The sequence below is a fragment of the Oncorhynchus tshawytscha genome, linkage group LG07, assembly GCF_018296145.1.
Source record: "Oncorhynchus tshawytscha isolate Ot180627B linkage group LG07, Otsh_v2.0, whole genome shotgun sequence".
NCBI lineage: Eukaryota > Metazoa > Chordata > Actinopteri > Salmoniformes > Salmonidae > Oncorhynchus > Oncorhynchus tshawytscha.
The window spans coordinates 42,104,013-42,120,502 of NC_056435.1; the positions used below are offsets into that span (position 1 = coordinate 42,104,013).

General features: G+C 41.1%; 1 protein-coding gene across 1 annotated transcript in view; it reads left to right on the forward strand.

Moving 5' to 3' along the window:
- Positions 1–16,490, forward strand: part of LOC112254529 (transcription factor SOX-13) — a 72,536-nt gene that overhangs the window by 50,444 nt on the left and 5,602 nt on the right. The window contains exons 11-12 of the mRNA XM_042324433.1: positions 2,280–2,305; positions 3,403–3,414. Of these exons, the coding sequence (XP_042180367.1) occupies positions 2,280–2,305; positions 3,403–3,414 (38 nt within the window). The remainder of the gene's footprint in view (positions 1–2,279; positions 2,306–3,402; positions 3,415–16,490) is intronic.

A 16,490-nucleotide genomic window follows, 5' to 3' on the forward strand; every position in this document is an offset into this window, starting at 1 on the left:
CAGTGCTCTTAGAACACCATGGTGATGACTCACCTATCTCCTTTGTCCACTGTAACACACCACTTCCCCCCCTCTCCCCCTTCTCTCTGCCTTCTCTCTTTCCTCCACCCCTCTTCCTCCTCTCCTTTCCAGACACATAGAAAAACAGTTCGGCCAAGTGTGTTTTAAATGTAGACTTTTCATGGACCCCACAATGGCAACAAAAGCGCCAAGACGAGTCCATTCTTCAGCAGTAACAATGTCATTGTTGTGGAGCATATGGTGCCATCATATGGGAGAGTTCTTGTCACCCTAATTTCTTGCACCCCTTCTCCTCCCCATCCCTCTATTATTTCCTTCTTTATTTTATTTCAAAAAAATGTTTTAATGAATATCCGAAACAACAAATATACTTGCAGTGAAGCCGCTCAACAACTCCATCATACCAGTCATCCAACAAACTCCCATTCAGAGCGACACACAGAAGCATTCAGGGTCAATGCCCTGCTCAAGGGCACGTTGACATATCTCCCAACAGGCCAATAAACGTGAACCCGAACCCTCCAAGATCCCCCCCACAGTTCCCCAATAGCTGTCCCTCAACCATTCGAGACCCCTCCCACAGTTCCCCCCCAAAGAAGGAAAATAAAAATACAATTATTTCCCCACCCCCAAGAACCCCTAATGCACCAACAACCAAGAGAAGAACTAAAGAGAAAAAAATAAAGACACAAGAAAGCAGCAAACAACAATGCAAAAAAATATGATTAAAAAAACAACATTTTAAACATAGGACATCAAGGACAACTAAAATCAGAACAGCATTGCCAACTGTATATGTTTGTGTGCATGTCTGGCACTATTACATGTGTCGTGTCTTTACTATCATTAAACTGAAGACTTATAGTTTTTATCAAAGATTCTCTGTAATTAGTATTACGCGATTAAACTCATTAATTATGGAACTGTAATTAACTAGGAAGTCGGGGCACCAAGGAAAATATTCAGATTACAAAGTTATAATTTCCCAATATAACCTTTCAGATATTTTATATCTGATCAATTAGTCTTCGAATTAATTAATTATTTACTTTACCTCACGTTAGTCTCATTCCAAACGTTGTAAATTGTTGGTTATCTGCATGAACCCAGTCTTCACTATGAGTCATCCATACATCAATTGTCTTAAATCATTTATTTATAAACTAACTAAACAATCACAGAAGCGCACACACAAACAAACAAAGTAAATATGGTTACAAGAAATGATAGGGAAATGTGCCCTAGTGGGCTAAACCGATATGGCGGTTTGTTAGACAAAAGGGAAGTGGGGGTCGACTAAGAAGTCACTACAGAGTTAATAATTATAACAATTGAAATGCTAATCCTTTACACATGAACGCTCACTCATTCGGGAACAATTGCAATCAATATATATATTTACGCTCAGTGTGTCGTCTTGATCGCTGTTGAAAAGTTTGTTTCTTTTGTAGAATTGTCCATCTCTCTGTCGTGGTTATAGTGGTGACGAAAAGTTTGTTTCTTTTGTAGAATTGTCCGTCTCTCTCTCTCTGTCGTGGTTATAGTGGATAGTTCAGTGACATTCATTCATGTAGAATGGATGTTTCGGTGGTTGTCGTTCTTCGTTCAATGATACCGAATTCCTAGTTGCAGACTAGTAATTAATATCAAAGACTTGTTCTTATTCTGTCGGTATAGATAGTCTAACAGTTTAACCAGGTGGTATGGTTAAAAGATTCAGCAATGGTCTGCAACCTTTGTCCTCCCGTGATTGAGAGAAACATGGTCTACTGAGAATTTCTCAAAGTTGGGTTTTATTCGGAATTGCAGAAAAGGGGCTGTCCCAGGATGCCTGACCCTAACTGGGCTCATGGGCGGTCCTCTGATTTAGTTCAACTCAAAAGGGAATTGGAGTTTCCTTCATTAAACAGTCCAAAATCACACTACACAATTTTACAAACAGTATCATACTCACTCATTCATCTTATACAACAATTAGATGTAAACCTCATATCTGGGGCTATTATATAAACAGCGTTATGGTAATGTGGCCACACCGTCTCCCATGAGCTTCCCCAAGTTGTAACAAACGAACCAGTTCGTAGCTGGATTATTCATCGACCTTTTATACCTTCTCCGGAATATGAAATTTGTTCGGATCTCAAGTTCTGTGAGGTGGAAGAAATTCCTTTGTTCTCTATGAAAATTCATAGTCTCTTATGCCGTGTCCATGAGGAGATAATCTCTTCGAGGAATTTATGACCTCCTGGTTGAAGGAGCAGAGAGAGACAGGGAGAGGGGGATGGTGCTTGCTGTACCCAAAGAGGGAAACGTCATGACACGTACAGTGCCTTGCGAAAGTATTCGGCCCCTTGAACTTTGCGACCTTTTGCCACATTTCAGGCTTCAAACATAAAGATATAAAACTGTATTTTTTTTGTGAAGAATCAACAACAAGTGGGACACAATCATGAAGTGGAACAACATTTATTGGATATTTCAAACTTTTTTAACAAATCAGAAACTGAAACATTGGGCGTGCAAAATTATTCAGCCCCCTTAAGTTAATACTTTGTAGCGCCACCTTTTGCTGCGATTACAGCTGTAAGTCGCTTGGGGTATGTCTCTATCAGTTTTGCACATCGAGAGACTGACATTTTTTCCCATTCCTCCTTGCAAAACAGCTCGAGCTCAGTGAGGTTGGATGGAGAGCATTTGTGAACAGCAGTTTTCAGTTCTTTCCACAGATTCTCGATTGGATTCAGGTCTGGACTTTGACTTGGCCATTCTAACACCTGGATATGTTTATTTTTGAACCATTCCATTGTAGATTTTGCTTTATGTTTTGGATCATTGTCTTGTTGGAAGTCAAATCTCCGTCCCAGTCTCAGGTCTTTTGCAGACTCCATCAGGTTTTCTTCCAGAATGGTCCTGTATTTGGCTCCATCCATCTTCCCATCAATTTTAACCATCTTCCCTGTCCCTGCTGAAGAAAAGCAGGCCCAAACCATGATGCTGCCACCACCATGTTTGACAGTGGGGATGGGGTGTTCAGGGTGATGAGCTGTGTTGCTTTTACGCCAAACATAACGTTTTGCATTATTGCCAAAAAGTTCCATTTTGGTTTCATCTGACCAGAGCACCTTCTTCCACATGTTTGGTGTGCCTCCCAGGTGGCTTGTGGCAAACTTTAAACAACACTTTTTATGGATATCTTTAAGAAATGGCTTTCTTCTTGCCACTCTTCCATAAAGGCCAGGTTTGTGCAATATACGACTGATTGTAGTCCTATGGACAGAGTCTCCCACCTCAGCTGTAGATCTCTGCAGTTCATCCAGAGTGATCAGGGCCTCTTGGCTGCATCTCTGATCAGTCTTCTCCTTGTATGAGCTGAAAGTTTAGAGGGACGGCCAGGTCTTGGTAGATTTGCAGTGGTCTGATACTCCTTCCATTTCAATATTATCGCTTGCACAGTGCTCCTTGGGATGTTTAAAGCTTGGGAAATCTTTTTGTATCCAAATCCGGCTTTAAACTTCTTCACAACAGTATCTCGGACCTGCCTGGTGTGTTCCTTGTTCTTCATGATGCTCTCTGTGCTTTTAACGGACCTCTGAGACTATCACAGTGCAGGTGCATTTATACGGAGACTTGATTACACACAGGTGGATTGTATTTATCATCATTAGTCATTTAGGTCAACATTGGATCATTCAGAGATCCTCACTGAACTTCTGGAGAGAGTTTGCTGCACTGAAAGTAAAGGGGCTGAATAATTTTGCACGCCCAATTTTTCAGTTTTTGATTTATTAAAAAAGTTTGAAATGTCCAATAAATGTCGTTCCACTTCATGATTGTGTCCCACTTGTTGTTGATTCTTCACAAAAAAATACAGTTTTATATCTTTATGTTTGAAGCCTGAAATGTGGCAAAAGGTCGCAAAGTTCAAGGGGCCGAATACTTTCGCAAGGCACTGTATGTGTGTGTTCTTGTATGCGTTTATTTGAATGAGAGTGTGTGTATATGCATGTGTACAAACACCTGCACGGCATCCGCCTCAGGCAAACCAGCATTAGTTGTAAAAACACTGCCCTTCAGTGTCATTCAAACATAATTTTTATTACGTTTTATTTAGACTTTTCTTTTTTTAAACTTTTATCTTTGACCATCATTCTGTCTCTCGCACAGCAACTCCACTCCCACTACAATTCCACATCCCAACCCTCAGCTTCCCTCAGCCCATCCCATCTATCTCTGCTTGCCACCCACTTCGGGTTTCTACGCAACACATATCTTTCAACTATGCTGTGATGTTTAACGTACAATTTCAATCTATCGAATAGAATCCACAGATTGCGAGTTGAAGATAAATACTTTTACTAAGAGTATTAGTATATTAGTAATTGACTGACCCAGTCTCTCCAGACCTTCTAACAGTACTTTTTCTAGGGTCAATTTTAGATCAATGCTCTGCATTTTCAGCCATTCCTGAACCTGAGACCAGAAACAGGCTACCTGAGGGCAATACCAAAATAAATGGTCTATTGATTCTGTATCCTCACAACAAAATCTGCAAAGCTTCGATGATTTTATGCCCCAATTATTCAACATTTTGTTGGTCGCAGGAATTCTATATAATATTTTTAGCTGAAAAGCACGAAGTCTTGAATCTTGTGGTGTTTTATATATCATCTCATACACCCTGTACCGTGGAATCGGTACATCAAAAATGTCTTCCCAACTATTTTGTAATCTGTATGGCACAGTTGTTAACATCCTGGTCCTCAAATGAAACTGGTGTACTTTCCTGTTTATGCTGTTTTTATTCCTCTGCCAGTTTTGATCCTTTATATTGGGCAGACAGACCAGTTCCCTACCTCCTGCTTCCTCCATTTTTGGGGTACTGCTGTAATCAATTGATTGTACTCTTGGATTGAGCAGACCTTCCCGTACAATTCTGATAACTCCATGAAGGACATAACTCTACCATTCCAATTTACAATATCATTTAAGAACAAAATACCCTTTTCAAACAGCTTTCCCATAAATACAGGTATTCTATCAACCAGCACATTTGAAAAGCCATAATATTTGTTGTAATATTTGTTCTATCTTTTCAGGGGGATGAAATTGAAATTGTAGCCAGCCCTGCAATGCTCGTTTGAAAAAGAGAGATACTTTGAAAAAAGTATCATTTTCAATTAATTGAAAATGAGACATGGCAATATGCACAAAGGCAATCGATGAGCTTTTATTAGTAATCCACTTGAACCATTTAGGGTTCAAGTAAACCTTTTGAATAAATTAAGCTTTTAGAGAAAGCTTTAGTGCTTTTATATTTAAAAATCTCAACCCACCCCCCTTATCTCAGCTCGCTGGTCACCATAGCATCTCCCACCTGTAGCACACGCTCCAGCAGGTATATCTCTCTAGTCTCCCCCAAAACCAATTCTTTCTTTGGCCGCCTCTCCTTCCAGTTCTCTGCTGCCAATGACTGGAACAAACTACAAAAATCTCTGAAACTGGAAACACTTATCTCCCTCACTAGCTTTAAGCACCATCTGTCAGAGCAGCTCACAGATTACTGCACCTGTACATAGCCCACCAATAATTTAGCCCAAACAACTACCTCTTTCCCAACTGTATTTAATTAATTAATTTATTTTGCTCCTTTGCACCCCATTATTTTTATTTCTACCTTGCACATTCTTCCATTGCAAAACAACCATTCCAGTGTTTTACTTGCTATATTGTATTTACTTTGCCACCATGGCCTTTTTTGCCTTTACCTCCCTTCTCACCTCATTTGCTCACATTGTATATAGACTTGTTTATACTGTATTATTGACTGTATGTTTGTTTTACTCCATGTGTAACTCTGTGTCGTTGTATCTGTCGAACTGCTTTGCTTTATCTTGGCCAGGTCGCAATTGTAAATGAGAACTTGTTCTCAACTTGCCTACCTGGTTAAATAAACGTGAAATAAATAAAATAAAAATATTCATTATATAGATAGGTACGTTTTATTTTGTCTGGTTCAGCGTCCCAGATAAAGCTAAATATTTTTTGCTCATATGATTTGAATAACATGCACCATAAGTAAGTGAGTAAACTGAGATATGACTAAGGAGTTAATCAGGGCAATTTTTCCATAAATAGACAGGTAATTATCTCTCCATGGTTGCAGGACCATGTCTAGTTTTACATTTTTTCTATTGAAAATCATTGTGGAGAGCTTATTTATATCTTTTTTGATATGAATACCAAGTATGGCTACTTCAGCATCAGCCCATTTTATAGGTAAACTGCAGGGTAATGTGAAAGTTGTATTTTTTTAAAGATCTAACAATACGTAATATTGTACACTTACGTAAGCTTGCGGACTTAATATAAAACTTGAGTCATCGGCATACATGGACACCTTTTGTTTTTAAGTCTTGGATTTCTAATCCTCTAATGTTGTTATTGGATCTGATTTTAATAGCTAGCATTTCGATGGCCATAACGAATATATATGGTGACAGTGGACACCCCTGTTTAACTCCTTTTGACAATTCAAAAATCTCTGAGAAGTAGCCGTTATTTCCTAATTTACACCTGGGGTTGCTATAAATTCTTTTTTACCCATTTTAGAGAATGGGTAAAAGAGAATTACCGAAATTGAAAAAAAATCCAGGCAATTATAAAATCCAGTCGTACTTTATCAAATGCTTTTCAAAATCCACTATAAATACCAGGCCTGGCTTCTTAGATGTTTCATGATGTTCTATTCTAGTAGTTGTCGTATATTATCTTCAATGTATTGTCCATGTAAAAAAAACCTGTGTGATCAGGATGAACAGAACTTTGTAAAACCCTTTTAATTCTGAGTGTTATGCATTTCGCTAGTATTTTTGCATCACAACATTGAAGTGTAAGGGGCCTCCAGTTTTTTAGATAGACCGGGTCTTTATATTTGCCCTCTGGGTCTTGTTTTAATAATAGAGAAATCAGACCTTCCTGCTGAGTACCTGACAAACTACCATTTCTATAGGAGTAGTTAAAACAATCTAACAATAGAGCTTTTGGAATATCAAATAAGGCTTGACATACCTCTGCCGGTATGCCATCAAGCCCTGGGATTTTTCCAGACTGAAAGGATTTAATAGCCTCAAAGTTATTCATCTGTAATCTGGCCTTCGCACAGATCTTTCTGTACATTTTGTTAATTTCCCCTTTTTTTATTATTTGGAAAGAATTCCTTACCATAATCTTCAGTGGGAGAGGATGAGGCGGAAAAGAGAACATCTGCCTAAAATAATTGGCAGAAACTGCTTTTTTATTATTTTTTATTATTGATGAATATTGAGTTGAATGACCTCTGAAGGTACATTTAAAGGTATTCCAAACAATAAGGTGAATTGCTGAACCTTTGATGCAAGAGAGAAAGCGATAAGAAAGTAGTCAAGACGACTAGCTTGATTAAGTCTCCTCCAAGTATATCTCACGAGGTCGGTGTTTTTAGTCTCCAAATATCCACTATTTCTAATGTGTCCATAATATTTGTGATTTCCTTAAGGTGATGATAGTTTGTAGAGTGATCACCTTTACGGTCCTTTGAGGTACTTAACACTGTGTTATAGTCTCCTACCTTTTATTTCCTTCCTTTGCATTTACAGACCTGTCTTTAAAGGTCAAGAACAGTCATTCTGATTCCCAGGTAAAATAGCCTTTTGAGAAACTAAAATACCACCCATAATATGCAATTTTGTTTTCAATGGCTAACTACCAGGAAGTTTGAACAGACCGGTTGAGTGGGTGTCGAGCACATATTCATGAGCTCGCCTTGACTGACTGCTCTTTGAAACACCTATGTCAAGCAAATTGGATGCAGTGTTGTAGTAAAATCATCTCAAGAATATTTGGTGATACTCAAAGCAACTCAAACAACATTGAACTTGCATCAATGATGTCCATTTTTAATATATAGTTTTGGCATGTCTCTTGTGATACGGTTCACAGCAGCACTGACGGATGTGTTGACATGACAACTGCGCCAGAGTTTTGAACGACCCTTCCCCCTCTTTTGTTCCATGCTGGAAACATATGTTTCCCTTCCATCTGTGTCTGATCATTTTCTTTGCCATAGGTGAATAGGGTAAACTTTTAATTATATTTGCTGACACCCTACAGTCAAATTTTGGCACTAATATAGTAGCAATTTAGCTACAGTTGAAGTCAGAAGTTTACATTTACTTAGGTTGGTGTCATTAAAACTTGTTTTTCAACCACTCCACACATTTCTTGTTAACCTCTAGCGTCGAGCAATCCCGTATCCGGGAGCGTAATTATAGCCTCAAGCTCATTACCATAACGCAACGTTAACTATTCATGAAAATCGCAAATGAAATGAAATAAATATATTGGCTCACAAGCTTAGCCTTTTGTTAACAACACTGTCATCTCAGATTTTCAAAATATGCTTTTCAACCAAGCATTTGTGTAAGAGTATTGATAGCTAGCATAGCATTAAGCCTAGCATTCAGCAGGCAACATTTTCACAAAAACAAGAAAAGCATTCAAATAAAATCATTTACCTTTGAAGAACTTCGGATGTTTTCAATGAGGAGACTGTTAGATAGCAAATGTTCAGTTTTTCCAAAAATATTATTTGTGTAGGAGAAATCGCTCCGTTTTGTTCATCACGTTTGGTTAAGAAAAAAACCCGAAAATTCAGTCATTACAACGCCAAACTTTTTTCCAAATTAACTCCATAATATCGACAGAAACATGGCAAACGTTGTTTAGAATCAATCCTCAAGGTGTTTTTCACATATCTATTCGATGATAAATCATTCGTGGCAGTTTGGTTTCTCCAAATGGAAAATTGCACGCAGCTGGAGATTACGCAATAATTTCGATGGAGGACACCAAGCGGGCACCTGGTAAATGTAGTCTCTTAGGGTCAATCTTCCAATGATATGCCTACAAATACGTCACAATGCTGCAGACACCTTGGGGAAACCCCACTAACCCCTCTACCACACGGAACCCCACTAATCTACCGACGGAAACGCATGAGGTGGCTAAAAACAGACCTCCATCCTATGCTAGCTTGCTACCGATGGCCCGGCTAGCTGTCTGAATCGCCGTTACCCCAACCAACCTCACTACTCACTAGACCCTTATGATCACTCGACTAAGCATGCATCTCCTTAATGTCAATATGCCTTGTCCAATGCTGTTCTGGTTAGTGTTTATTGGCTTATTTCACTGTAGAGCCTCTAGCCCTGCTCATTATACCTTTTCCAACCTTTTCAGTTCCACCACACACACGCGATGACATCACCTCGTTTCAATGATGTTTCTAGACACTATCACTCAAATACCTAGGTGTACCTCCACTGTATTCACATCCTACCATACCTTTGTCTGTACATTATACCTTGAAGCTATTTTATCGCCCCCAGAAACCTCCTTTTACTCTCTGTTCCGGACGTTCTAGACGACCAATTCTCATAGCTTTTAGTCGTACCCTTATCCTACTCCTCCTCTGTTCCTCTGGTGATGTAGAGGTCAATCCAGAACCTGCAGTGCCTAGCTCCACTCCTATTCCCCAGGCGCTCTCTTTTGATGACATTAGAAGCATGTTAACATTAGAAGCCTCCTCCCTAAGTTTGTTTTATTCACTGCTTTAGCACACTCTGCCAACCCGTATGTTCTAGCCGTGTCTGAATCCTGGCTTAGGAAGACCACCAAAAATTCTGAAATCTCCATCTCAAACTACAACATTTTCAGAATAGATAGAACGGCCAAAGGGGGCGGTGTTGCAATCTATTGCAAAGATAGGACAGAACTCTGCAGGCTACTATCCAGGTCTGTACCCAAACAATTTGAACTTCTACTTTTAAAAATCCAGGTCTGTACCAAAACAATTTGAACTTCTACTTTAAAAAATTCACCTCTCTAAAAACAAGTCTCTCACCGTCACCGCCTGCTATAAACCACCCTCTGCCCCCAGCTGTGCTCTAGATACCATATGTGAACTGATTGCCCCCCATCTATCTTCAGAGCTCGAGCTGCTAGGCGACATAAACTGGAACATGCTTAACACCCCAGCCATCCTACAATCTAAGCTTGATGCCCTTAATCTCACACAAATGATCAATGAACCTACCAGGTACCACCCCAAAGCCGTAAACACGGGCATCCTCATAGATATCATCCTACCCAACTTGCCCTCTAACTACACTTCTGCTGTTTTCAACCAAGATCTCAGCGATCACTGCCTCATTGCCTGGATCCGTAATGGGTCAGCGGTCAAACGACTTCCACTCATCACTGTCAAACTCTCCCTGAAACACTTCAGCGAGCAGGCCTTTCTAATCGACCTGGCCAGGGTATCCTGGAAGGATATTGATCTCATCCCGTCAGTAGAGGATGCCTGGTTGTTTTTTTAAATGCCTTCCTCACCATCTTAAATAAGCATGCCCCATTCAAGAAATATAGAACCAGGAACAGATTGCCCTTAACCAACCCAGACCTGACTGCCCTTAACCAACACAAAAACATCCTATGGCGTTCTGCATTAGCATCAAACAGCCCCCGTGATATGCAACTTTTCAGGGAAGCTAGAAACCAATATACACAGGCAGTTGAAAAGCCAAGGCTAGCTTTTTCAAGCAGAAATTTGCTTCCTGCAACACAAACTCAAAAACGTTCTGGGACACTGTAAAGTCCATGGAGAATAAGAACACCTCCTCCCACACTGTCACCACCAATAAATCCACTATCCAGAATTTCAATAAGCATTTTTCTACGGCTGGCCATGCTTTCCACCTGGCTACCCCTACCCCGGTCAACAGCACCGCACCCCCCACAGCAACTCGCCCAAGCCTTCCCCATTTCTCCTTCTCCCAAATCCAGTCAGCTGATGTTCTGAAAGAGCTGCAGAATTTGGACCCCTACAAATCAGCCGGGCTAGACAATCTGGACCCTTTCTTTCTAAAATTATCTGCTGAAATTGTTGCAACCCCTACTACTAGCTTGTTCAACCTCTCTTTCGTGTCTTCTGAGATTCCCAAAGATTGGAAAGCAGCTGCGGTCATCCCCCTCTTCAAAGGGGGACACACTCTTGACCCAAACTGCTACAGACCTATATATATCCTACCCTGCCTTTCTAAGGTCTTCGAAAGCCAAGTCAACAAACAGATTACCGACCATTTCGAATCCCAACCATCCAGACGAGCTTCAATGCCATACAACTCACCTTCCGTGGCCTCCAATTGCTCTTAAATACAAGTAAAACTAAATGCATGCTTTCAACCGATCACTGCCTGCACCTGCTCGCCTGTCCAATGTGAACTCTCCTTCCAGACTCACATCAAACATCTCCAATCCAAAGTTAAATCTAGAAGTGGCTTCCTATTTCGCAACAAAGCATCTTTCACTCATGCTGCCAAACCTACCCTTGTAAAAATGACTATCCTACCGATCCTCGACTTTGGAGATGTCATTTACAAAATAGCCTCCAGTACCCTACTCAATAAATTGTATGCAGTCTATCACAGTGCCATCTGTTTTATCACCAAAGCCCCATATACTACCCACCACTGCGACCTGTACACACTCGTTGGCTGGCCCTCGCTTCATACTCGTCGCCAAACCCACTGGCTCCAGGTCATCTTCAAGACCCTGCTAGGTAAAGTCCCCCCTTATCTCAGCTCGCTGGTCACAATAGCAGCACCCACCTGTAGCACGCGCTCCAGCAGGTATATCTCTCTGGTCACCCCCAAAACCAATTGGCCGGCAACTTGTGTTTCCTCCGGCTAGTTAGACCCACAGACCTTCATCTCCGATGAAGAATTTCAGGTCAGAGAGCACTCCCTTCACAATCGAGATGCTGCGTGACTTGGATGGTTTAATCTTCAGGCCCAGCTGATGTTCTCCTCGAGTTTTCTGAGCAGTCTCCTGGTGCATGGGACAGTGGTGGTCAATGTTGTAATGTCGTCCATGTAGGCTCTGAGTGGAGGGAGGCGGAAACCAGTGTCGACTCGCTGTCCACCAGCAACCCATTTTGAGGATCTGATGATAAACCTCCATTGCCATTATGAATGCCAACGGAGAAATGGTACATCCCTCCATTATACCTACATTCAGGCACTGCCATGAGGTGGTGAACTCTGAGGTGGTGAAGCAGAACTGCAGATCCTGGAAGTACGACTTCACCAGGGTTGTGATGGTGTCCGGTATGTGGAAAAATCTGAAGGCAGACCACAGGAGTTCATGGGGCACAGAGCCAAATGCATTGGCGAGGTCGAGAAAGACTACATGGAGGTCCCTTTTCTCCACCTTGGCCATTTGGATCTCGTGCCAGATCATGCTGGAATGTTCCAAGCAGCCAGAGAACCCTGATATTCCTGCCTTCTGTACAGATGTATCGACGTACGCATTCCTTTGCAGGTACTCGGCCATCCTCTGGGCAATGACCCTAAAGAAGATTTTACCATCGACATTCAGTGCAATCCTTCTCCTTAGGGATCAGGACCCCGCCTGCCCTACACCACACTTTGGCTATTATCTTATTTTGCCAAACTGTTCTCATAAGCCTCCAGAGGAACCTCAGGACGTCTGGTGCGATCTTATACACTTTGTACGGGACTCCATTTGGCCCCGGGGCTGATGCTGTTCTTGCACGTCGAACTGTGTTTTCCACCTCTTTCCATGTCGGAGGGCTGGTCTCAATATGATGTTCCGGGGGTTCAATGGGTGGGATATCTGATGGGATGGCCAGATGTTCATGTCGCTTTGAGTCAAAGTTTGTTGTTCTCAGGTGCTCCTCTAGGTCTTTCTTTGTTGTTTTTGGAGCTCCACTTTTTTCCTTCGTGAAGAGACTTTAAAGGAACTTGAAGGGATCTTTATAGAATCGAGTTCTAGTTTGTTCTTTCTTCCTTCTGCGTTTCCGTAGGTTCTCTGCTCTACGGAGGGATGCCAACCGGGTTTTGATATCAGCCTGAAGTGCCTCTATGCCCTCCTTTTCCACTTCCGAGGCCTTCTTCCACTGTTTCTTAAGCCGTCGCCTTTCTTGAACGAGGCGCTTGATTTCTTGTTGCCTCCTGGAAACTGGTGGGGTTGGAACCTTTCTCCCGCCTTTTGCCTCTTCCACTCCAAATCTTTATGTCCTGTACTCATAGATAATGTCCCCCATCCTCTCCAACTTCTCTCCACTGTGCCTCGAAGTTTCTCGAGGGTCAAGGTAAGGTCAGTATTCACTGTTTCCCACAACTTCTTGTCACTGGCGCCAGGCCACTTCACATACGGTCTGTGCCCTGGTAGTCTCCTCGACTGCAGGTTTGGGAGGCTCGGTGAGTTCCACTCCTGTTGTTGGTTCCACCTCAGTTGTTACTTCGGTGCTTGAGTTTACGTCCTCCATGACAGTGGTACTGATGCACTGCAAACTATGGTTTGCGTCCAGTTGCTGTGCTTCATTCGACTGATTTGATCGCTTTCGCAGAAAGTAATCAATGCGAGGCCTCTGTCTCTCTTTACCCAAACACCCCTTCTTCCCCTGGTGGATTCTCAACCCATGGTGTGATGTAACTTTCCTCCAACCACAGACACATACCTGCATCTGTTTGTGGCCTGCTGTTGCAGCAGAACTTGTGACAGTTGCTGTCGTGTTCTCTTGTGCTGTGCTCTCATTACTCGTAGTCGTTTCCGGTCCAGTCATTACCATGTTGTCAGCCGATGAGTCATCTTCCGCCCCCGCTCTCGCAGACTGATTAAAAGTAAAATATACATTTAGGACAAAACGCACTTCACGACAAGAGAGACAAAGCAACACTACATAAAGAGATGTCACCCTATCCCCTTAATAATCCCGCCTCCTAAAGCCAAGTGTTTGACATGGGGGAGGGGACAGTAACGTTATGAGCAGACTTTATCAGTGTCGAAGCAACTGTCATTTTTCATACTTTGATCATTGTACTTTGATCTTGTTTCATCCAAATATCATCCAATTTCATTAAAAACATGATTTTGACGGTTCATGAACTTTAAACACCAGCTGAACTGAGAGGCATCGAACTCACTCACTCACTCACTCACTCACTCACTCACTCACTCACTCACTCACTCACTCACTCACTCACTCACTCACTCACTCACTGCCTCACGTTTGTTCCGCAAAAGCAATGTCGCAAAAATATTGTGTAATGGAAATGGCAGATATAGGATAATTTTTATAAAGATCAACAACATTTTTATTCGTTTTTATTTAACGGGTAGATTTTTCTTTTCTCTAACTTTCTTTATTGTGACAAATGATGATGGAAACTATTTTTTTTAGTAAATGATATCAAAATAATTTTGAAGGTAGCTTACCGCCTTGTAACCAACATCGGAGAAGGCGTGTTTGCAGAGGGGCGTGGTTAATATAGCACTGTAAAAAGTATGCTTCTTTGCAGACAAGATTGCCTTGCCTTTCTTGGTTGGCTGGTTGCAAGTTTCACCATCCAATTATTTCAGATCTACAGGAGAGCAAGTGTCACCATGGCATGGACCGTGGTGATACGTTAGCACATGAGAATTATTAGCATATGGTAAATATTAATAAATTATTGCATTCTATCCATGCTGTCTTTCGCAGGCTACCTGAGACATGACGCAGATATAGTGCCTTTAGAAAATATTCATACCCCTTGACTTATTTCACATTTTGTTGTCACAGCCTGAATTCAAAATTAATTTAAAAAATGTTTAATTATAATTTTTTAAAACTTTTATTTAACTAGGCAAGTCAGTTAAGAACAAATTCTTATTTACAATTACAGCCTACCCCGGCCAAACCCGGATGACGCTGGGCCAATTGTTCGCTTCCATATTGGACTCCCAATTTCGGCCAGATGTGATACAGCCCGGATTGATATTTTTTCTCGCCCATCTACACACAATAGCCCATAATGACAAAGTGAAAACATGTTTTTAGAAATATTTGCAAATTTATTGAAAATGAAATACCGAAATATCTCATTTACAAAAGTATTCAATGCATGTTAGAATTTCCTTTTGGCAGTGATTTCATCTGTGAGTCTTTCACATTATTTTTAAATTCTTCAAGCTCGGTCAAGTTGGTTGTTAATCATTGCTAGACAGCCATTTTCAAGTCTTGCCATAGATTTTCAAGTTGATTTAAGTCAAAACTGTAACTAGGCCACCCGGGAACATTCAATGTTGTCTTGGTAAGCAACTCCAGTGTATATTTGGCCTTGTGTTTTAGGTTGTTGTTCTGCTGAAATGTGAATTTGTCTCCCAGTGTCTGTTGGAAAGCAGACTGAACCAGGTTTAGCTCTATTCCTTTTGACAAGCATATCCATAACATGATGAACCACCACCTTGAAAATATGAAGTGGTACTCAGTGATGTGTTGGATTTGCTCCAAACATAACACTTTGTATTCAGGGCATAAAGTTAATTTCTTTGCCACATTTTTGGCAGTTTTACTTTAGTACCTTATTGCAAACAGGATGAATGTTTTGGAATATTTTTATTCTGTACAGGCTTCCTTCTTTCACTCTGTCATTTAGGTTAGTATTGCGGAGTAACTATAATGTTGTTGATCCATCCTCCGCTTTCTCCTATCACAGCCATTAAACTCTGTAACTGTTTTAAAGTCACCATTGGCCTCATGGTGAAATTCCTGAGCGGTTTCATTCCTCTCCGGCAACTGAGTTAGGAAGGACGCCTGTATCTTTGTAGTAACTGGGTGTATGGATATACCATCCAAAGTGTAATCAACTTCACCATGCTCAAAGGGATATTCAATGTCTGTTTAAATTATATATATATTTTTAAAAACCCATCTACCAATAGGTGCCCTTCTTTGTGAGTTATTGAAAAACATCCTTGGCGTTTGTGGTTGAATCTGTGTTTGAAATGCACTGCTGGACTGAGCTCCAGTTAATAGTATGTGTAGTCATTCAAAAATCACCTATTTTTGCACACAGATGAGTCCATGCAACTTATTATGTGAGGAAGGGAAAGGGGGATACCTAGTCAGTTGCACAACTGAATGCATTGAAGTGAAGTGTGTCTTCCACATGTAACCCAAACCCCTCTGAATGAGAGAGGTGCGGGGGCTGCATTAATTGACGTCCGCATAAACGGTGCCCGGGAAAGTTGTTGTTGGGGGATAACTGCCTTGCTAAGTGCAGAAACGCAGATTTTTCCCACCTTGCCGCTTCAGGGATTTGAACCAGCGACCTTTCGGTTACTGGCCCAATGCTCTTAACCGCTAGGCTACCTGCCACCCAGAGTGACTTGTTAAGCAAATTTTTACTAGTGAACTTATTTAGACTTGCCATAGCAAATGGGTTGAATACTTATTAACACAAGATATTTCAGCTTTTTAATGATAGTAAAAAACATAATTCCACTTTGACATTATGGTATATTGTGTGTATGCCAGTGCCACTATCTCAATTTAATCCATTTTAGAACAAGGCTGTAACTGAAGA